This window comes from Calonectris borealis, chromosome 15 (assembly GCF_964195595.1).
Source record: "Calonectris borealis chromosome 15, bCalBor7.hap1.2, whole genome shotgun sequence".
NCBI classification, from domain to species: domain Eukaryota; kingdom Metazoa; phylum Chordata; class Aves; order Procellariiformes; family Procellariidae; genus Calonectris; species Calonectris borealis.
Window position 1 is genome coordinate 23,235,575 of NC_134326.1, and position 22,865 is coordinate 23,258,439.

The 22,865-nt window shown below is 45.6% G+C and overlaps 1 protein-coding gene across 2 annotated transcripts; it reads left to right on the forward strand.

Moving 5' to 3' along the window:
* Nucleotides 1–1,746: 1,746 nt before the first annotated feature.
* HMGXB3 (HMG-box containing 3) lies at nt 1,747–22,217 on the forward strand. Of its 2 annotated transcripts, XM_075164762.1 has the most exons (20): nt 1,747–1,995; nt 2,707–2,854; nt 3,271–3,445; nt 3,902–4,465; nt 5,111–5,209; nt 6,767–6,898; nt 8,957–9,369; nt 9,729–9,904; nt 10,199–10,296; nt 10,834–10,932; nt 11,447–11,593; nt 13,281–13,582; nt 15,028–15,155; nt 15,787–15,918; nt 16,190–16,374; nt 16,968–17,187; nt 18,274–18,407; nt 18,789–18,905; nt 19,343–19,552; nt 20,139–22,217. In XM_075164762.1, the coding sequence occupies exons 1-20, from the start codon at nt 1,887–1,889 to the stop codon at nt 20,607–20,609; spliced, it is 4,059 nt and encodes a 1,352-aa protein (XP_075020863.1). In that variant the 5' UTR covers nt 1,747–1,886; the 3' UTR covers nt 20,610–22,217. The 2 variants fall into 2 exon arrangements, with proteins under 2 accessions (XP_075020863.1, XP_075020864.1); XM_075164763.1 differs by lacking the exon at nt 5,111–5,209 and having other exon boundaries at nt 1,804–1,995.
* The last annotated feature ends 648 nt before the right edge of the window (nt 22,218–22,865 follow it).

Genomic DNA, 22,865 nt, shown 5'->3' on the forward strand with positions numbered 1-22,865 from the left:
TTTCATTTCTTGAGGTAATGATGCACAGTGTCCTCGGGGAAGCGTGCCTTTCCCCTCTTGACACAGAAGGTACTCCTTTGTAACTTTCCTCGGGCTTACAATAGATACCGCTACATAGCAGCTTCCCCTGTTCCTCAAAATACTATTACAGCATAGTTAAAATAATTTACATGCTCTTAATATCATTTTTCCAACATAAACCCATATGTCCATGGAAGAGTCAAAACACCCAATTTAGGAAGGAGTTTGAGTTTCTAACGCCATCAACAGCATGCACACCTTAAGAAACTCCTCCATGAATGACGAGGGAAACATGGCTGCTTTCCTTCAAGTTTTTTTCTCTTCAATTATTTTTTGAGTTGTTCATCAGTCCTGTGAAGCCAATCAGCCTTTTTTTCCCAAATATTTGGCTAGATAATCATTCCAACAAAATTCTAGTGGTTATATATTAATCCAGATAAAAGAACGGAGCTTCGGAAAAGTACACAGGTTGGATGAAGCTGTGCAGTGTTCGACGCAGAACAGACAGTTTGCCTCCAATTACTGCACATAAACACTAGCAGAGCACACAAACAGCTGCAGGGCTTCAGGAGAATAAATAAATGGTTGCAGATTTAATACTGGCATTTAATACAGTCATCTCACTGCTTTGTGGGTTTTATTAATGACTTAGTAGACAAGAGGAGCCCTTATTCTGCTCCTCAGAGATCTGCGAAGACACGAGATAGATGTGGTTTACATTTCTCTAAAGTTAGAAGTCATGATGTAAAACACAGAAATAGACATGAATAGAAAAAAAAAGCCAATGTGTAATTTGAAAAGCGTGTTAAAGCAATAGCTGCACAATATCCCGCTTTCCAAAAGGTTCAAAGGAAGAGGGTTATGGGTAGAGAGCCCTATAAGGTGAGAAAACAATTACTTTGTCATGTATGGAAACTTTCATTCTTCAAAACCGAGTGAGAAACGTTGGTAAACAAATGCTGGGACCCAAAGATCCCATGAACACTTCCAGTGGCTATTACACCCGGGTCGCTACCACGCTTCGTGACAGATCTCCAGGGGCTCTCGTGCCAAGGTGGCAGCACAGCACTGGCCTTACAACCAGCAGGCTGTGGAACAACCACCACCTGAATCCAGTGGCGCTCAGCTTTCCTGGATTTTCAGCTGGATCTCAATTTTGGGTTGCCACTTCATCTGCCTCGTCACCAGGAATGGGAAGCGGGGCTGACTGCATTGGTGGGCTGACGTTATCGGAGTCAAGGTGCGGAGCTTCGCCCCCGCGTCTCCCCGCATCACGAGGCGAAGGGGCCAGGCCTGCTCCTGCTGCTGCGAGGCCTGAAGGGAGAACGGCTGTGGAAGACCAGACCAAAAGGCTGCCTGGCACCACCGAAAAACGCAAGAATATGGTGCTACTTCTGCAGAGAGCGCTCCCCGCTTCCAGCGGCCTGAGCCCTTTGCTAATTGCGCTCTAATTGTGCTGCGCTCCCGTGTGACCAGCTCCCGCCTCCCCTCGCCGCCCTGAGGAGAATTGGCGGGAACAGGGGCCGCCCGCGCCGCCTCAACCCCGCCCTCTCCGCGCGCTCCTTCCCGCCACAAGGCGAAGGGAAGCCGCGCACACGCGCGAAAACTGACCCCTCCCGGCCACCGTCCCGCACCGCTTCACAGCGCCTGGCCCCGCCCTTCCCACCGGCGTGGTCCCGCCCCCTCCGGCCGTCACGCCGCGACCCGGATGCTGTTGCCGCGAGCACTTCCGGCGGCGGCGGGTGGCCGCCGAGGCGAAGAGTCCGGTGCTCTCCGCCCCGCCCCGCGGCCCGGGCCCCGCCTGGCAGCCGGCCCAGCATGCCGGGGCGGCCCGCTCCGCCTAGCCCGTCCGCCCGCTCTTCTCTATGCGGCTGTCCCGTAGCTCCGCCGCTGCCTCCTCCGCGCCGCTGCGCCCCGGCTGGGACGTGACCACAGCTCGCTGCCTGTCCGGCCGCTCGTCGCCGGAGCTGCCCAGTGAGTGGCCGAGGTGCCAGGGCCTTTCCTCGGGGGGCACCTAGGAGGGGGGCGGGGGAAGGTTCACCAGGGCCGAAGGGGACCCCGCCGCTTCCCGCCGCCTCGAGCGCTGTGGAGGGGACGGGCCTCGGTTTAAGGGACTTTGGCTTGCCCGGGATTAGTGACTGTGTGGGGCCGAGGTGCGGGTCATGCGTGGGCTGCACCTGAGCCCAGTAGCGTTGCCCTTTATCTCCTGAGGCTTCTCGTGTCCTCTCTGCCTCCCAGCGCTGCGGAGGCTGGAGCTGTCATCGGCGTTAAGCAAGGAGCCCCAGAGGTCTTCTGGTGGGTAAGAGGATTATGAGGCTTCCATGCTTATTCAGCCTCTGGCCTCGCTTTTGTGAGCGTGGCCGTGATATCTTGTAGCTGGACACCTGCTTGCTGGGTGTAAGGCTCGTTCTAGATTACCAGACTTATCTGAGAGGTTCCTGGGGAATTGCAGCTTTTCAGTGCAGATGCAGTGTCTGCACTGAACTGATGGTATTGAGGTCATAGTAATAAAGGTGTTTTCTTCTAAAAACAGATAACTAGCTAACACGTAGTTATCTTGGTTAGTTAAAGCCGATCTTACGTGCCAGTGACGCTGTCGGTTTACAAAGGTGATTAAGAGCAGTCTTTGTTGGGAGAAATGTTGTACAATTTGGCGAGTGCGTAACATAAAACATGTATTTTTAGCAATGGAGGCTCCATATGATGGCACTGAAGTAACTGTGGTAATGGAGGAAATAGAGGGCACTTACACTTACGCATCACCAGTGCCGTCTAAGAAGAAAAAGAAATATAAAAGTACTGGTGATCATGGAGAAAAAGCCAAAAAGCCTAGGTAAGTTCTTTCTGTCTTCTTTAGCACCTGTGTAGGCTATGGGAGCAGTTTTCCTTGTTTCTGATGAGTGAACTTTCCAGTGCACTTGGAACACTTCATGGTGTAAAACTGCATATATAAAAAATGAGCTTGACCCTTTGGGCCCACTCTGACATCCTTGCCTTTATGGGTGCTACCATTGCTCGATCTAAAGTTTGTGTACCCCAGAATAATTTGCTTCCAGCTCTTTCTCCTTACTTCAGAAGTTCTCCTCAGAATCTTAGTTTTCATTTGGTTAAAAAATGCATTTACCAATGGAATTGAATGTAACGTGCTTGTCATTTGATCTTGAGACAAACGTAAACCTCGTGGATTTCTTTTTCCAAAGGAATTTATGTAGAATGATGTTAATGTTTCACCCTCTGGTTGTGTTTCAGATCTGCTTACCTCCTCTACTATTATGACATTTACCTGAAAGTACAGCAAGAGCTCCCCCACCTCCCTCAATCTGAAATCAACAAAAAGATCAGTGAGAGCTGGAGGTTGCTCAGTGTGGCTGAAAAAAGCTATTACTTGGAGAAAGCCAAGCTAGAGAAAGAGGGATTGGACCCAGTAAGTCATCTTTCTGGCAGTTCTTTGCCATGTGAAGAGAGAGGCACTTAACTGCTTACAGAGAACTGTGTGTGGGAGAATCACTTAACTGCAGATTCCAGTTTGTATTTCTGCTAAGGACAGCCTATAAAGAAGCAATGCATGAGGCCACTGCCTCTTGATTTTGCCTTCTGTTCAGTGAAGGGATAATGTTTTGAAATTCAAGATGGATATGTCTAGTACCCACTGCTGGGGATGGTAGTTATTTTCGTGTCATGTCATCAGGGTGATTGATGGTAAAGTGGATGAAAAAGCCAGAGCTGAGAGGGATTCTGCAGGCTCTGGTCATGTGGAGAAATTCTCAGCAAACTACCTCAGGAAACCATCTGAACTTTTAGACACTAAGTAGCAGGATTGAGAACTGCATCTCTTCCTTTTCTCGTATTCATTCATTCCATACTCTGTTTTTGCTTGCAGAACTCCAAGGTGTCCGCTCGAACTGCAGTAGTTCCAGACATTCCAGGTTTCCGTAAGATTCTTCCTCGCTCAGATTATATAATTATTCCCAAAACCACTCTTCAAGAGGATAGGAGCAGGCAGTCGCTGGAACTGTGTGTGACACAGGGTCAGACAGCGTCTGAAGGGTTAACAGCTTCCACCAATATCTCAAATGTCTCCCGCGATGCTGTGCAAAACATCCTTTCTGTGGACTCGAGCCATGTTGGCATTTCTGAGCAGTGCATTGCCATCGAAGGACTAGCAGAAGAGACTGCTTCCTTTGGTCAGCCAGATGCTGTGGAAGAAGTGGTTGCGTCAGAGGTTCTCTCTCACTATGTTGGGCCTGTGACAGAGAAAGCAGCTGGAGATATCCTCTTGGATGAGGCTTCTTTGGAAATAGAAGGGCAACCGTATCAGACAGCTCGGGTAGTTATTGAAGAGACTCTAGTTAGCAGCTCCACGGACATCTCCAATGGGAGCATCACTGTGGCCCGTCCTCAGGTTTCAGATGGTGTGTCTGTGGTGACCGTGGTGGCTGGGAAAGTAAGTTATTCTAATGACACTCAGCCTCCTGTCAGCGTCTCACCTGAAATGTCCAAGTGCTGTTTAATGCGTTTTACTTGAGGTCCTTGGTGGCTGCAGGAGATTCTGTATTGCCCAGCGTGCTTATGCTCAGCGGTGAGGGAAACAGCAACTTTTGTAACTCGATGATTACAGCCACTCTGCTTGCAGATTGACTCTGCCATACGCTGACATCACTTGTGTCTTAAGATGACTGCTTGAGGTTTTCTAAATTATTTCTTATAACAATATTTGGGGTGGGTTCCACAGTTGGACTACAAGATTTTGGGGAGAAAAAGTGTTATCGCTGTGCTGGTAGCTGTTTTCTTGGTTGCAGAGGGTAGAAGGGGGTCCTTTTGAGTTGAGGTGTTAGGGATCGGTTATAGAAAACTTTATTCTGTGAAGAACTGGATCTGCTGTTTTCAATTTCAAGCTGTGAAGACTTCGGTAATTTCCAGAGTAGACTTGGTAAGGCCATTGCTTTTGAAACCGTCGCTCTTCTTTCCTGCTTTCTGGTCTCATTAGTCCTTGAGACATATGTTCAATGGTAGTATTCGTGAGAGGGTGGGACACAGGTCACCACATCTCTTGTTTTCTGCATGTATTTTCCCTTTGGCTTCATTTTAGGATACTGAAGAGAGTAGCTCCTCCACGCCCGCTACACAGTTTATTATGTTACCTTTGCCAGCCCATTCTGTTGTGGAGAACCCAGCATCAATTAAATTGGTAAGAAATTCAGAGTCTTGTATGGTATTTTAAGGTATGGATATAATACCATAGGTTTGTCTTAAAGATGTTTGAGTAGGAAGGGTTTGATCATGGTCCAGTTCTTAAAGATAATCCAATTTGGAGTCATCATGTCAGTTGATACATTTCTTATTCCTGGTTGTATGCCTCTTGTATGCTGATGGGGGTCTCTGACTTCCTAGAGTGTCTTATACGGGCCTGTTTCTGCTGCCTTCTTCCTCAAGGAGTTCTTGGAAGCAGATGGAGTAGATAATGCTATCACAACACATCTGGCTAACAGCAGTTTCTGTGTTGCCCTTTTCAGGGTCTGTGTAGCCGTCTATGTCCTCTACTTGGATGCGTATTTATCTTCATAAAATGCCAGTGTCCATCCCTTTAAGGGCAAGAATCTGCTCTTGTGACAGGAACACATGAGCTCCCCAGTCTCGTGGATGGCTGTCGCTTTGGCCACGTGACAGGAGAGAAGCAGTGACCGAAAGTTTTGAAAACCCATGTAAAAGGTTGTGTGGCCCGTTGCATGAGGAAGAATGGTATTATTTCTCTAATCTAACCACTCCAGCTACCTGTATTTTTGTAGCCATTGTAGGACTTCATTGTGCAGTCAGCACTACAGCTCCTACTGTTGTATAATCTAGCATCAAATCCTGTTTTCCAGGTCCTCTATGCTTCCAGCTGGTGGAGCACTGCAGATATTTATAGTGGTGCATAGCATGATATTCTTCGAGGTGTCTTAGGGAGAACGGAAATACCTCGGGCTTTTGTTCCTGAGGAGAAGTGCCTAGCTTAAATTGTCTCATTTCTTTGACAGCAGCACTTGCACTTCTAGAAACAAATGTGCCTAGTTAGGGACTTACAGCACAACAGCTCCCTCAGGAGTGTTGAGTACAGAATATTGAGAAGTGCTGCGCTGACAAAAACTCAATGTGTTGATGCAGTTGTCCTGGCAAAGATGACAGGTTCTGCTTTAGTTGTTTTTATAAATAGCGCCTGGTGATGCTGCTGGTGTTACAGTAGTTTATAGCAAGTTACAGTAAAGCACTAGGGAGTACTTGACCACTGCCTACAACTGATGAAACTCCCTCTGCATCATGAGTTCTTGTTTTCAAGTCTTGTCACCCCGTTGACGTGAGTCTGTTAATCACATCTTGCTTCACTCTGGACTGCTGTTTGAATCATTTTTATACCATCTTATTATGACTTTTTCATATTCGTATGAGAACTGTAACATCACTGTAAATGCAAGGTTAGCTTCTCCAGTAGGTTATATGCATTGCTCATCTCTGCTCTGCAATTTGATCTAAATTCTGGTAATACTGAAGGCTCTTGTATAGACTGAGCATTTAGACTCAGAGTAGTTATGGTGCTGACTCACTCTGATCCAACTGTGTGGTGGTTGATGAGTAAAAGGAATAATAGTGGAGAGCTGGCGATTTGCTGAATAACGTTTGTAAAGTGCTTACGAGGAAAAAGGGAGCGATGCACACAGCTTTGTATTTTTCAGCTCTGTAGAGAAATTCTTGACAACTTTCATTTCAGGCAACCACCTATACTCGCAGGGGACATGGAAATTGCACCAATCCTGGCTGTTCCTTCACTTACGTCACCAGGCATAAGCCACCAAAATGCCCGACATGTGGGAACTTCCTGGGAGGGAAATGGATCCCAAAGGTAAATATGCTTTTCCTTCCCTGATTTTCAGACAAAAAGTGCTGGCTTTGTGAATGCCTGTGTTATTTCTAGACCTGTAGATCTAGCACAGGAGGTCAGATAGGCCAGAGTTGATCTCTGCACTTGTGTTCCAATGGTTGTGCTGGAGCAAGTCACCATTGCAGAGGACACTCGGCCAAGGTGAGGCAGACCCGAAATCACCACACCTTGGATAAAGATGCCACTTGTAATGGTGTCAGTTAGAATAGACGGGGCTGCATTTGGTACTCTCATTGAAAGGACACACGTTCTTCTGGCCCTCTGCCTGCGTTATAGTTCCTGTGACAGGCATTGCCTGTTCTTGCTGCTACAGCTGTAGCTAAGCTCAGGGATTTGGTTGAACCATTTGTTTGTGGTAATTTGTCTGCGTTTGAAGTCCTTCTACAGTTGAGGTTTTCTGTGGTCTTTCAACATAATTTTTTCCACAGAAAGGAGGAACAATTCTCAACTATAGTAGGTATATGATCCTTTGGGAGCTAGCTAATAAAGTTGATCTAGTGGAAGCTGAAGTGCTGTTGGGTATTGTTGACTCACGGCCGTGTGTCGGATCATTCATGATGTTCTGACCTTTGGCTGGAAGGAAATTCCCAGGTGTTCGTGGAGTTGTGAAGTTTGTTTGAGTGGAAAAGTCCTTCTCCACATGATACCTACTCTGCTTAAGTTATTGGCATCTCTACTAGCTGTATACAGCAAAAAACACTTGTTCCTTAAACCTTGACCATGTCATGGTAATTAGTCAGCTCTGAGCAGATGTGTGTTCATTAAATTTCTGTCTGAAACAGGGCTCCTCAGACACAAGTTAAAGGATATTCTCAGTGTGAAAATTTGCATTGACATTCAGTGGCTATATGTGGATTTGTTCTGAACCTCCTTTGTTTTGTGTCTAGATCCATTAAGCATTTAGGGGCATGAACTATTTTAGGCAGCTACCAAACTCTGTAGTGTCTGAGCTGATGGCTGGGCTTCCTATGTGGGAATACAAATAGTGATGATGGCTTCTTAGCTTTTGCTCTGTAAACCTGCTGAAGTAGGTAGATGGCTAACTGCAAAAACATGTTTCTGCCTGAATATGGCATGCCTGCTCCTGTTAAATCCTACACTGATTAGAACTGAGAGGTTTTAGAGGGAGTTTTCTTTCTAGCTTTCAGTTTTATTCTGCTTTTCTGGGAACATGTTTGCATAAACAGTTCCACTTGTTTTTATGGTGTCATGCCTTGGGAAAAACATGCACCAGCAGTTTTTTTTAACCGGTCATAACATTAATAGAACTGAAACTAAATAGATGCATACCTTCCTGTTCCTTAGAAAAGGGACTAGGTTAGATGATGTCTGTTTTTAAAAACCTAGATTATCCTTATGAGTATGAACTCTGTAGAGAGCTTAGAATTGTGTTTATCATGCCAGAAACTCTTGATTCCATTTCTGATGTCTTTTTGCATATTACTGGTTCAGTGTTCCATCGTACCTTTGTTGACCCCAATACATGGCTTCTGTAGCCTTAGTCTTGAAGATAACATTTTTCTTAGAGTCAAAAAACCTTTCTGAGTAATTCTCTGATTCCTGACTTGCTCAAATGCATGCTTTACTGAATGCATGTGTCCAAAAGATGCAAGTTCTCTATCCCTTTGGTTCCTCAGTAGTGTAGAATAACAGTGTGAGAGAGCTGATGCTATGAAAGGGGAGCGTAGGAGGTGTGTCCTTGTTACAGAGATGGTGGGTGAGTTTGTGATGTTGATGCTAATGGTGATATTTGAGGGAGTTTAAGAAAGACTGATTCTTCAGAGTAAACAGTGTCTAAAAATAATACATGAAGGGCCATAGATAAAATGTTAACAGGGACTTTGCTGTCATAGGAGATTATGTCTTTCTGCTCTCGCACAATTCAGTGCTTAAACACTTAGGATTTTGCTGTTTTGATCCAGCATTAAATAGGCCATGGCAAACCTGGCATATGTGAAGGGAACTTAGTTATCTGTGAAAGCCTACAGCTCTGAAATATGACTCTCTCCTTCTTTTCAGGAAAAGCAACCAAAAAGTAAATCTGAGCCAAGTCCAGGCACCTCTCTTAAAACTCCGGCAGCTAAAAGAGGTCAACAGTCAGTATTCACAGAACCGGCAGCTGTTAGCGAGAGTACCTCCAGGTCTGCCTTGGAAAGCTCTGAAGCTGTCAGCCAGCTGCTGAGTGCTGTGCCTGTTGGAGGGCAAATGCAGGAGACGGAGTGGAAGGAAGTGATCATCTCTGAGGCTCACATTCTTGCAAACAATGTGCTTGCTGAAGACGGTGGGAATGCTGTTGGAGTGATGCTGGGTCAGGAGAGCCAACGGCAAGGAGATTCTTCTTCGGAGCAGGCAGAAAAAGATAGCGTAGGGCTGGGGATGCCACCGACTTCTGAGGTGCTGAGTCCAAATGCCTCTGCAAAAAAGCCAATGGGGTGAGTCAGTTTTCCATATGTTATGCGACTGTATGATGTCTGTTGTGTGCTGACGGGACTAATCCAAGAAATTGAAGGCTGTTGGCAGTGTTTCCTCTAAGACCAGTTCTGTTTACTGTCTGTTTTCTGCCAATTCAGGATTGTTCCTTTGAGATTGTTTTGTCCATTAGAGCTAATTTTTTTTTTGGAAGTGACAAATTGTAGTCACAGGGCAGATGTATCCTTAGCACTATTTCTCCTTTCTACTGCGATAGGTGTTATTATTGTGCTGATAAAGCACAGTTCAGGGAAGAGAAGAAAATTGAGGCTGAGGGGGAAACCATGGGATTTTTTTTCCATTTGTAGCTCTTGTCTTTCAGAATTGATGCTCCAGCTGCTGCGCACAAAGGACAAGAAGTAAAGAATAAACCAAGACCTAAGCCCTCCTTGCTGGCTGCAGCAAGACCCATGCGAGCCATTCTGCCTGCACCAGCCAGTGTGGGGAGAGAAGCCAGCACTGAGCAGCCTAGCAACAGACAGGCCTTTGCGAATACCGGTAAAAGCAGTATTCTCTGGTATGCTTTGGGAGTGGTTGTCTTTCCTCACCGTATTGGAGTGGTGCCTGTCAAATAATAAGATATGTCTGAAGGGAGATAGTGACCTACCCTAGAAAAAAACCACACACTCTAACTGAGAGTGTGGGTAAATGGGCCATGAAACACCTGCGTGGGTCATTTCAAGTTCAGAGGAAAAAGCTCACATGACTATGGTGGCATTTACCAAAGATGTCATAATGAAACAGGACCTGTTTTCTCATATCTAACCTGCTGCATCCTTTTCCTCCTTCAAGACAAGCATTCGCCTGTGAGAACATCAGGCTTGAAGCCCAGTACGCTGAAACAATTGGGCCAGTCGATTCTGCAGCCACCAAGTGCCGAGGAGCGAAAGGTACCTATGGTTTGTTCTTCGAATGTGTATTATTTTCCTGTGGGTTTTTTTTCCCCAGATGAGGTATATGACCTGAGTGGTGAGAAATGGAACACGAAATGTAGCAGCCGTATGATGATGAGATCTGTGACTGACAGTTTTTATGAGGTGGCTCGGAAGCAGCACGAATGCTAGATGGCTGAGTGTAGGAACAGAACTGAGAGATGCTGTTGGACAATCCTTCTGTTGGCTGCTTTGAGAACCTCCCAGCTACTTCCAGAAGATGTTTTGAGGATCTGCTGGTGCTTTGATAATCTGACATGCAATACTGAGTACTGAGTCTCTCACCTGTGAAATATGACTGAGTATACCAAGATGCTGGAATACTTCTATTTGGATTGTAATGCCTTAGTATGCAAAACAGTGTGTTGTAGTCCTCTGATACTAAATGAACATTAATTTTTTTCTTGGGAGTAAAAAATGCTAATACGTATTGCTTACAGGATGTATGTATTCAGTAGTCTCATAGGTTGTTTTTTTTCTGCTTTCAATCTTCAGCTCCACAGTGCTTTGACCAGCAGGGCATCTCAGGTTAAAGTAGTGGAGGTCAAACCAGACATATTCCCTTCCTACAAGTACAGCTGCACTGTAACTTTGGTGAGAATTTTTCAGACTGATTTTCAGTCAGAAATTTCTGACTTATGCTGTGGGGAGTGTCATCTCAGGGATGAGACCGTTCTGTGACTTTTGTTTTACTGACTTGCAGAAATGTATTTCATATTTAATGTGAGACAATCTGTACTTTGTATGTCATCTGTTGACCTAATCCAGGGTGACTGTACTCTGTTGCAGTCTTGTTTGGGACCTTGTTAAGAACTGGATTTTCCTTCATGTCCTAGCATAATCACCATCACTTCCTTGAGTTCAGCAGGGAGGATCAGGGGTTTCTGAATGAGTTTAATGTGTGAGTGTTTGTGGTCTGTGGAACTGGTGCCAAAATGTTTGAGTGCCAGTTAAAATATGCTGTGGAAAGTGACAGGGCCTGCTATTTCATCTTTAAACAAGGTGTTATAAAGTGGTGAAAAAGCATACGATATTCAAGCAGACTTTTCTAGAATCTTGTTGGCATCTAAAAGTCAAGGTCAGCAAACATCTTTTTTGTGTCATTCAGGATTTGGGATTGGCAACGTCACGTGGCAGAGGGAAATGCAAGAACCCCTCTTGTAGTTACGTGTACACAAACAGGCATAAGCCACGAATCTGTCCAAGCTGCGGATACAATCTTGCCAAAGACAGAGCTGAGAAAACAAAATCCCTGGTAAGGTTCAGAATAGTTTGTCTTATCAAATGGCTGTTGTGGGGTGGGCAGGGAAGTACCTTAGTTTGCAAGTGCCCATGGGAACACGTTAATTTTTTTCATTATGGCAAGCTTTTCTAACAGAATAATGTCCTATTGAAAATACTTGTGATGATGTTTGTGCTGTCCAACTCCTGCAACAGTGGTGCTTCAGGCTGAGAATGAGACTGAGTGCACTCAGTTCTACCACTGGATGTCTCTGTAGCTTAAAAATGCTTACGATGTGTCGGTACATACTGGGGAAATCGCCCTAAAGTCACATTTGTTCTGTCAGCTTTGTTGGACTTCAGACTTCAGTAAGAAACTCCCAAGTATGCTCTGCTTTTGACCAGTTGGTGGCTAATGTCGATTGAGTTAGTACATCTTGTATTAGAGCTTCCTATTTTTAGGGGTTTGTAGTGCAACTTTACTTCCAGCCTGAAATTATTTTTGGATGTAGTATTTTTTTCTGTTGTAAAAAGATGTTTTTCAGTTGTCTGCTGTTCTACATGGATGTAAATAATGAATTCTGGTTTTTGTTTGTTTGGGGTTTTTTTGCATTTGAAGTTTCAAAGGTTAGCTTTTCTCATGCAGAATTGTTTTGGTTTTTTTAAAAAAAAAAAATAAAAAAAAGGAGCTGTCCTGTTCTTAGCTGAAATGCCCACTCAGCATATAGACAGACTACATTTTAGTCTGTGTGGTAATATGACTCTTCCACTTGCCTTTTTTATTTTGAAGAACATAACTTTGTGTAGTGCTTTTTAAAAAAAACAAACAAGCTGAAATGGCCTATGTGAAACTCACACATAAGCAGCTGTGTAAGGAACAGCAGTGTGCCTAGCTCAGCTTGCATTTTGAGAGGCATGTGGCTTGTCTCTTCCTCATTTATTTTTTTCTTATTTTCTGATTCTAGATCTGCTTAACATTCCTATCACACAGTTCATTGTTGTCTCTGTGCTTTTGGACTGATCATTTATCTCATTGCTAGACTAGACAGAAAAACAGGTTGAAATGTTGGCAGAGGAGTTTAAGTGATTAAACAGATTAGCCTGTTTGTGTTCTCGCTGTTCTTTTGAGCCACGTAGAGTTTCATTCTCCTGTGCTCATGCATTTTGTCTTGATAGCATATGTGTTTTGGAGGGTGTGTGTCTAAGGACTATAGTTAATCAATTGTAATTGATTAGTGTAGTCTGTACATCATAGCCCCTAGTTCTCATTTAGCACTTGTCTCCTCTAACTTCTGGAGAGGTGTGCAGACTGCCGTGGCTGTCTGAGCATGTTATACAGGAGAATGTGCTTGACAACCTATGGAGAAAGGCAGTGACGATTGCCAGGATTATTGAAGTGTTTGTATACCTGTTGATGATGTCCTCACCCTCTTGATCCTCCATCTCTGCCCTAACACTCCAGTTTAGTGGCAAATCTGTGATGGTGTAGCAGTATTATAGGAGTTCCTGAAAGGCTGGGCTGTAATAAAGTATTTTTGGTGAAGTAACTTAGGGTTGAAGCTACTGTCTGGGGCTAATGATTGAGCATGGAGTAGAAGTCAAGTCTACTGGGTACAAAGGTTGCTGTGTTTCTGCTACCTTTTATGACTTCTTTGGGATTCTTAATATTTCATCCCCATGCTTGCCTAGTTGAATATGTGAGTGTTTGACTTGCTTTCTAGGAGGTCAGTCCAGGTCAGTCTGATGTGCTGAACACCAGTGAGCCCTTAACCCCACCTCAGAAAGAGATCCAGCGTCAATCCACCCTGCAGTTGCTGCGCAAGGTAATGCAGATCCCAGAGAATGAATCGGAACTGGCCGAGGTCTTCACGCTCATCCATGAACTCAACAGTTCACGGCTCATCCTGTCCAACGTGAGTGAGGAGACAGTCACCATAGAGCAGACCTCCTGGTCAAACTACTATGAGTCTCCATCTGCGCAGTGCCTCCTCTGTAACAGCCCATTGTTCAAAGGGGGACAGAAGTAAGATTCTGTTTTAGACTTGTGACTCTCTCAACCTCGTGCTGATACTCTATGTTACAAGCGTGCCTGAAATAGTGTTTGCTTTAGGCCCTGGTACTGAAGCTGGTGTAAGCTACGTGTATGCGGAAAGGGTTTAGCTGTTTAGCGATAAGCTGTTTCTGTTTCTCCTGTGCAGTGTAGTTTGTCATAGTGACCATTTCCATCCAGCAGGAGAGCTTGATCAAAGAGTGGCTGCTAAGTCTACATGTAATTTTTTTTTTCTTGAGACAGAGTCTTTTCATTAGTCATCCCTTCTTTGTTTTCCATTCTGATGTTTTGAGGCTGACAGAGCCAAACTTGTGGGATTATAGATGTGCATTATGTGATTTCCCTTTTCTCTCCGTTCTCGATCTGAATATTTCCTGTGTGGATCTTTTTGCTTATGATATTTTTGTTCTTTTCATGGCTTAGCGTGGGCTTGAGTGAATCCTTTTCTGGAACAAATATCCAAATTGAAACCTGAAGGACTTTCAGAAACTACCAGTCTATAAGCTAGATTACCTTAACTAGATTTGTATAAAAACCCGCAGGATAGCTCCTCACCGAGTCTGCCAAACATCCTCCTGTTGCCAAAAGCATGAGCTGAAACGTTTCCCACAGCAAAATGTCGGGTAGTTTACTGTTGTGTTTCTTTCTTCAGCGAAAAAGATTTTCTTGATACCAATTATGGATGTTTGCTTTGGTCAGGCTAGTACTAATTGAGATTTTTCCAGCAGAGATACTTTTTATACTCAGTAGTTTTTGCAAAAGAGTGCTATCTTGCACCCTGTCCCTCACCTTGTGGCTTACCAACCTGTGCATTGTAAATCCTTGCTTCTATGCTATGCTGCTTTGCAATGCTTTGCATGTGGGATTCTCACATGCGCCTGCATAGGCTCTAATTAAACCCCTGCCAGTGAGGGGGAGCTAGCTTTGACTTTGATTCCTATTTTCTCAGGTGAACAGCTATATTTCTGCCACTAGGGCACAACTGGCATTTTCCTGTCTGAACTTCCTCCTCCGCAGCTGTACTGTAGAGGAGCAGGCCTTTCTGAATCCTTGTGTGTGCAGGGACAGGCTGTCAGGTAGAATATGTTACTAGTCACCATTTGATGTCCCACAGCAATAGGGCTGACACTTCTCCCAGGGCAGCTGGGGCTGTAGATTTTCTCCACCTCTAAAATACTATGCGCCCAACGTATGGAGCTGGAGAGGTGCTGTAGTGCTGTTAAAAGAATGTGATCAGTGACCTGACTCTACCTGAGGAATCCATTTTAAAATGTAACTTTTTTTTTTCTGGTGTGAAATGATGTGAACTGGCTGACATACTAATGAACTCATCTCAACTAGAACATTTTAAGTTACTGGAGGACTGGACTGAAAAACCTGTTGGCTTGATCTGACTTGTCTTCTGTTGTCTGTTACAGTTCCCTTGCTGGTCCTCAGGAGTGCTGGCTGCTGACAGCTAATAGATTACAGGTGGTTACCGCTCAGGTCAAAGTGTGCTTGAACCTGCAGTGTCTGGCCCTCCATAGCTTCACTGATATTTACACAGGTAGGAAAAATGTAAGCGTACCAACTTACAGCATGACTACGGCCTAAACCCTTCAGAAGCCTTGGGACTGCATCAGGGCATTGCCTTTGCACAGAAAAGCCTATTCCCTGCCCCAGTGTATTAAACTTGAATTATTTTTGACTTGCACTATTCTTCTGCTTCTTCTGCAAGTAAATCTATATTTGTGAGGAAAAACACATATGAATGCTTTGATGAGGAAGACTGTGCCTTGCTTCATCGGTGTAGGTCTCCTCTGTGTAAGTGGTACATGTTGAGCTCTGCAAGGCAACCTCTGAGATCATGTCAAAGACATCTCTTCAGAGTGCTGTTTCTCAGTGTTGACTAGTGAGACTTGAGTGACAGTCACTGTGGGCCTCCTGCAAGGCAGCTTGGAGCTGAGGAGACGGATTGGCTGCTGTTCCTTGTAGCTTTTTAAATTTAAAGGCAAGTCTGTGAAAGGAGCTAATCTTGCTAATGTGCAGAGGGAACAGTCACAGAAGCACTATCCACATGTTTCTGTTATCCTCTGAACCGTACTCATGTGAGTATGTTGTATATCAGCAAGGAATATATTTCTTTGTGAGGAAGATCTGGAACCCTACAGACAATAACTGTCTTGTTTTAACTGCAGGCCTTTTCAATGTGGGTAACAAGTTGCTAGTGAGCTTAGATCTTCTGTTTGCAATCCGAAACCACATTAAACTTGGAGAGGATCCCAGAGTGGCTGTTGACAATATTCTCGACTCTGTTCAGGAGCAAACTGGTGGGTTTTCCTTCTTGTTTTTTACTTTAACACTTACACCAAACTGTGACCTGCAGATGATTGTTAGGTTATAAAAAGGCAGAACTCACCTATTCACCTATGGTATGTTTCTGTTAAATCAGTTCCTAAATCCAACAGTACCTCTGTAACCAGTTCTTTGTAACAATTCTCTGGAGGACAGGTTTGTTCTTATTCTCCGTAGCAGAGTACTACTACCGCTCCACCAACTTTAGGAAGTAAAAGCTGTAACAGTGGCATGTTCTCTTTTCAGAAAAAAGCCTGAGCCCTGATGAGCAGCTTCAGCTCCAGGAACTGCTGTGCAATGGCTACTGGGCTTTTGAATGCCTAACAGTCCGGGATTACAATGACATGATCTGTGGAATCTGTGGCATAACCCCCAAGGTGGAAATAGCCCAGAGGAATGTGGAAAATGTCCTGGCACTGAAAAACATAGAGGTAGGCTTTTTACAAACTTCACATCCTGTTCGTGTTCAAAGCAGATCATAATGACTTTTGCTGACTCTGGTCTTCGTAATGCATGATAATTACATGAGACCTTTATGAGCAGTTTTCTGCTGATGCCTGGCAAGAGGATGTGGCTAGAGTGGTAATGCCTGCACTTCCTCTTAGAGGTGTTGATGTATGATTTGGGGAAAACAAGATCCTCTGTCCCTGGACCATAGCTTTTGTCCAGCAGCCTCTAACAGTAGGGACCTTGGAAGAAAGTTGCTGAACTTGGCCTTCTTCCTTTGACAGGAAGGCATTCTTTTTTTTTCCCAGCAGTTTCCTTGAGGTGCTATCTTCTCTAATGGGAAAAAGAGCCCCACTAGTAGTATACAACATGTCTGGCTTTTATGTCAAATAAATGGTTTTGACTCTCACCCAACAAAAAGTGATTGTGGGGAACTGTAGGAGCCTGAAGTCATCGTGTTATATTTGGGCTGAGCACTCTTCTGGGTAGTCCTCATGCCTTGAGTGAGGCTGACACAAAACTGTCAAATGGACTACGGTTATTTGTATTTGACCAGTGTGTTTCTTGCTCCTTCTAGTTTACTTGGCCAGAATTCTTGCCATCAAGTGAAGTGAATGTAGAAGACTTCTGGTCCACGATGGAGACAGAGGTGATTGAGCAGGTGGCTTTTCCTTCTAGCATCCCCATCACAAAGTTTGATGCCTCTATTGTTGCTCCTTTCTTCCCTCCACTGATGAGAGGAGCGATGGTGATCAATACTGAGAAGGACAAGAACTTGGATGCACAGCCAGTGCCAGGTAACTGCTGAGGTTGTGCTTATTAAGGGAGCGCTTTACGTGGCGGTGACGTCAGTCTTTTGGTGATGTTTAGAGTTGAGAATTGATGATTGCATGACTCTTTAAAAGTTATGTCTGCTGAGAGAAGGCAAGGACGCTGAGGTGAGTTCAACTGTTCTCAGGATACTTAGCAGCTTGAGCTTTGGCCTGCCCAGTGAAGCTTGAATGCAGTGGTGGCTCTGATGAATTTGAGGCACGGGGGACATGAGAGCATTGCACCCCAAATGAGATATGGTCTGACTGCAGGGGGATGCATGCACAACTTGAATGCCAGTCAGTATTTGTTTCATGTTAGACTGATACTTGGGCTATGAAAGCTGCAGGCAGTGCTTGCTATCTCAATATCCCGATCTCAATAAGGGGTGAATAAGTTTTTACAGAACTTGAAAAAAGCCTAGGAGATGGATGTGTTAGTCCTGATCAGTGTTGTCAACATTCAGTATATCCAGGGCATTGACTGCATGTAACAAGATGAATAAGCTCAGATGTATGAGAGCTAAATTTAGTTAGCACCCAGGTTCCTTTAACAGTTTAGGTATTAGGTATAAGAAGGAAAACTGGCTTTGCAAGCTTAACAAGTATATGAGTTGGCTTTGCAGACAGGGCAAAGAGTTTTAGAGAGTCGAGCTGCAGTAAAGGGCTACATGGGCTTTCGTGGAAGTGGAGCTCCAGAGAAAGAACCAGGGAGGAGATGTGAAGGGTAAGCCTGGAGCTGCTCAGTCCAAAGGCTGCAGTCACATTTCTCTGCGCTCTTCTGTCACTTGTTTATCCTCACGTCAGTCCAACAGTCATTTAAAGGTTACAAACGACTGGATAGACAAGTGCTCATGGAGTCTGCAGCTCTGCTGGGCTTGGACTGGTGACCTCACTAGCGAAGGGTTCCAGAGAAGTGTGGGCTGTGACCCGCTTTGGAAATAGGACTATTCATGGCTTTCTCTTGCTGGCAGTTGGTTGTGCGGTCTCTGCTTCTGTAGTCTTCAGAAGAAATTATTTTGGTGACTTCCCTTCCTAAGAATGAGTGCTGAGACTTGTTTCCTGCCTTTGCAGGTAATGGGAGTGCGTTGGTGAGGCTCCTTCAGGAAGAAAACTTCAGGCTTGAGCTGATAAGCTCTTACAGTGAGGAAGAGCTACAGAGCTTTCTGACACAGTGTGGCATCCCCTGGGAGGCTTCAGATACAAAGGTAATGGCTTGTTTGCCCACATACAAGCCTGCAGGAGTGGAGCTGTTCTTCACTGTCTTTCCCTCATTCACACTTGCCATCCTAGATAATTAACTTCTCAGGGGTGGGTTAGAAGTGAGTGCCTGCAGATTATAGGATAACTTACACATGGTGAAATAAATTGAACCTTGGTGGGCTAGGAGAAAGGAAGCCTGTAATTACCTTGTTACAGGCTCAGCATTGTGTAATTGCTTGTCATCCTCACGGTGCTGAGTGTGGGATTAGGAAGTTACTGGATGAAGTGCAAATTAGGATTTGGGAGACCTTGCCTGCAGCCTTCTCCCTCTCTGAAGGAGTTCCTTAATTTTAGCCACATACAGACTTTCTCTGGGTCTTTTCTAGGATCAGCTCTGCTACTCCCTCCTGGCTCTCTATGAGTTTGTACAGAATGGGACAAGCATCACACAAGCCTCTGCTTATCACACAGGAGGGAAAATCTACAAAGTGTGTCCACATCAGGTAAGGAAGGCTGGAGTGAGCAATGTTTTTCCTTACTGTGCTACTCACTATTATCTGACTTACCAGTGTGGAACTCCCTCATGAGATAGAAGCAATGGAATAGGCCATTCTGAGCCTTGGGAATGAAAGACACTGCCTCGGGGGCTTGGGGTATGAGCGGTCCTGCAGGAGATTTCAAGATCGACTAGTGATCTAACGCCTGGTTTTGATGTTGCTGCTGAGGTGGAGTTGAAAATCCCCTCTTCCTGAACAAGATAAAGTGAATGTGTATGAGAAGGAAACAGAATATCTTCAGAGAAAGTAACTGTCTGGTTACTGTATTGTCTGGAATACTTGAAAGGAAGCTTAATTTTTTTAACACTATATTTTTTTTTCAGTTGTAGACTGAAAGTTTTCAGTTTTATTGTGCTGTCTGGTGTTAATCCTTTTCTTTCCAGGTTGTGTGTGGCTCAAAGTACATAGTAAGAGGAGAAAATGCCCGGGATCACGTGGACTTGTTGGTTTCCTCACGTCACTGGCCTCCAGTGTATGTTGTTGATACAGCCTCTTCAGTGGCACTGTGTGCAGATGTCTGCTGTCCTGGCCTGACTTCCCAGATGTGGGGGAAAAACCAGGGCTGCTTCTCTGACCCCATGGATCCTCCAACGGTTGGTTATGTCCACCTTTGCACTCTGCTATGCCAGTCCGATATGGAAAAGTTTCAAGTGAGATTTAAAACTAAAAAAAAAAAATTGAAAAAAGTGTATGTAACCTGCATTCTGCCTCAAGATAATTTGACCTGATAAGTGTCTCCTGACTCGCAGCTTTGCCAGTGCATAGCTTCTGAGCATAGGGGAAAGTGTTAGGTGTTGCTTGGGGCATTGTATTAGATTCATATCCTTAATAGGAAGAGCTGTGCTGGAGTGCATTGTAATAGTTCAAATCATGAACTTTGGAGCATGTCGCTTATTTTGACACAGCAACTCAATTCTCTCAAACTACTGCTATTACTTGAGAAATGGGAGAGGAAGAGGGTTGCTAGTGCCTTGGGATTACCTCTGATTATACAAGTGAGGAGGGTGTGTACAGAACCACTTTGTGGCACTTAGGGGAAGCCTGAATCAGTTAGCCCTCCCTCTGTCCTGGGTCATAGTGCTGGTTGGAGTTCAGCCAAACGGTAGTTTTGTCTTGTTCTTCTTAGCTGTGGGGAAGTTGCTTCTTGTTCTACCTGGTGCGTGTCTCTCTCTCCCCCAGTATGTGTCCTGCCCTGAACTGCTAGACCAGCACTACAGCGTAGATATGACTGTGGCTGAGCATTCTGTTCAGCACCCAATCACCAAGTCATCGGCACGTCGAATAGTTCACACGGGTTCGGAGCAGAACAGCCACCGAGATCCAACGGCTCGGCATCACTGCATCTCCTTGTGCCGAGAGCTGGAGCCTTACAGCGCCATCATCGCTGCTATCAGCGACAGCAAAACTAGCAACATCCGCCAAAGGCCCATCACCTTCGAGAATGCCACGCACTATTACCTCTACAACCGCCTCATGGACTTCCTCACCAGCAGGGAAATTGTGAATCGGCAGATCCAGGAGATTGTACAGAGCTGCCAGCCTGGGGAGGTGGTAATTCGCGATGCTCTCTACCGGCTCGGAGTGGCCCAGATTAAAACAGAAACAGAAGAGGATGAAGAGGGGAAGCAGGGGGATGACAGAGGTTGCTGAGTAACAAAACAGTGTGTTGGTTTCTCTCTCTGGTCGTGTGGATGGGTGGGCTGGGCCAGCTTCTGCAAGGTTTGGGCAGCTGTCTGGCTTGAGAGTTTATTTTTACAGGTTGGAGATGTGATGCCGGTGGCTTTGACTGCTGTTAATGACCAAAGAGCTGTGTGCTTCCGTAGTGTCATGATAGCTGCTGCGAGCATGGGTCTGTCACTCCCCTTGCTGAAGGCTGCAGCTGCCTCCCGAGGTGTGCGATGGACCCACTGTTCAGTGGTGCGAAATGTTGCCTCCCTGCAGCCGGCCGGTGGAGAAGGGAGAGGCATTTCTGGTCGCGGGGAGTATGCATGGTCAAGCGCAGAGATTTTTAAATTCTGAATCTTGCTTGCTGACTTCTTTGTGCATATTGGTGGCAGGGCTAGGGGTGTGGGAGCAGGCATGAAAGGCAGACAGCTAAAAAGATTTCCCCCAAAACATTCTGAATAGATTAGTTTAGACACTGACTCCTCCTTGGAAATCTTGCAGAGCTCTCATATGCATTGGCTGCAAGGAGTCTTTAGTCGAGGAGGAGGAAGGGCTGTGCAGCTTTATCGCGCCATATCTGGGGAGCTTCCCTGGAGGCTGCGCTCCTGGGTTCAGGATTGTGGGTGCGTCAGCTGCAGAAAGTTTCTAGAATTGTTTGTCCCTTCACATGAGCACTAATAATTTAGAAGCTGAAACATACAGAGAGTGACAAGTGTTCTGTATGGTAAGGTAAGAATTGACCTCGCAAGTGCCAGGGGAACCAAGCTCCTTGGAGGGCTGTATGAGTGCTGTGTAAGGTGGTGGCTGTGGAAAAGGGAAGGACACTCAAAATTTCTGTGCTGTCCCCCTGCACACTTTTTTTTTTTAGCAGTTTCATTCTGTTCTAGGACTTGCATTTCTGTTGTCCTGCCCTCAGAACAGAATCACAAAGGCTGTCTGTGGGGTCAGTAAGAAACGATGAATGCAGTGTCACCAGAGCGAGCAGGGTTCGGTATAGCACCCTCAGAGGAGGCGCTGGGAGAGCCGCATCCACGTGTGCGATCTCATCCCTCTGTCAGGTGTCGTATTTGCCCTGCCGGTGTCCGCACAGCGCTGTGTGGGTTAGAGAAGTCTGAAGCTGCACAGGTTGCTTTATCAGCTCCTTGAGAGGAGTCGGGCTGACGCCTCTGCCCCTGCAGCATGGCTGAAGAACACCTGGGGCTGCGGTTGTAAAGCTGCGCGCGCGTCATCTGCCGCCGGCTCCCTTTTGCTGTTGCTGGTGATGAAGGTGAAGGTGGGTGGATGCTTGCTGTGACCCACAGAGGAGAGAAGCAGGATGCTAGATGGCTAAGTTGCCATCCAGTTTATTTTGTCTGAGTGAGCAGTGGGGAAGATTCAGAGGCTTGCGGTGTGGTTGAAATCTCCCTTCTGTGAAGGGGAACCTATTGAGTACCGTACTGTTAAAGTAAATGTATTAAGTCTGAGCAAATGCAGTAATTATGGCTTGGGGTTTTTCTGTTAAGAACATTAACTTATTATAAGAGACATTAGTGACTTTTTTCAGTCAGTGATAAAGTTTAATAAATTATCTCCAATTTTTGGGGTGAAACTGTGGCCAAGTGACTTTTTTGTGTACAAGTCCCGGAGGACTGCAGTGGGAAAGGGCACAAACACTGTGTGCGTGTACACCACGATTCCAATCTGCGCTGCCATGGTGGTGGGGAAAAGCCTGGTATTCTCAGAAGCCAGGTGTTCCGAGAGGAGCAGCTCAAGAAATTGCTTGGGCCACCTCACGAGAGCGTCAAATAAAATTATCCTGCTAAATATAGCTAAGGTACCGTTCTTGTAAGTGGCAAGAAAGTAGCTTCTGCAGATGGTCGACTCCCCTGGTCTACCTGCTCTTGTTCTGCAGTTCCCTGCCCGGGGCAGCTCCTGAGGTGACTTTCATAGGAGAGCGTCTGCAGCAGGCGACAGTAACTTCTCTTCAGGATGTGTTTAATCGCCTGGGCTGGAGCTCCAGCTGCACCTAAGCCATGGCTACAGGAGGTTCTGCCACAGTAAGCTTGAGTCTCTGGTCACGGCGGCCCTTCTGCCTCTGCCCTGCCCTCAGCATTGCACTGCCTTTCCCACGCAGAGTGCTGCCGTACGCCTGTCTGAAACAGTGGCTGTTGTCGGATGTCCCACCACCACAATTGAAATTACCCCCCCATTACATCCATGCAGGGGGACTACTTCATTTTTCCTAGTTACAGACAAGCCCGT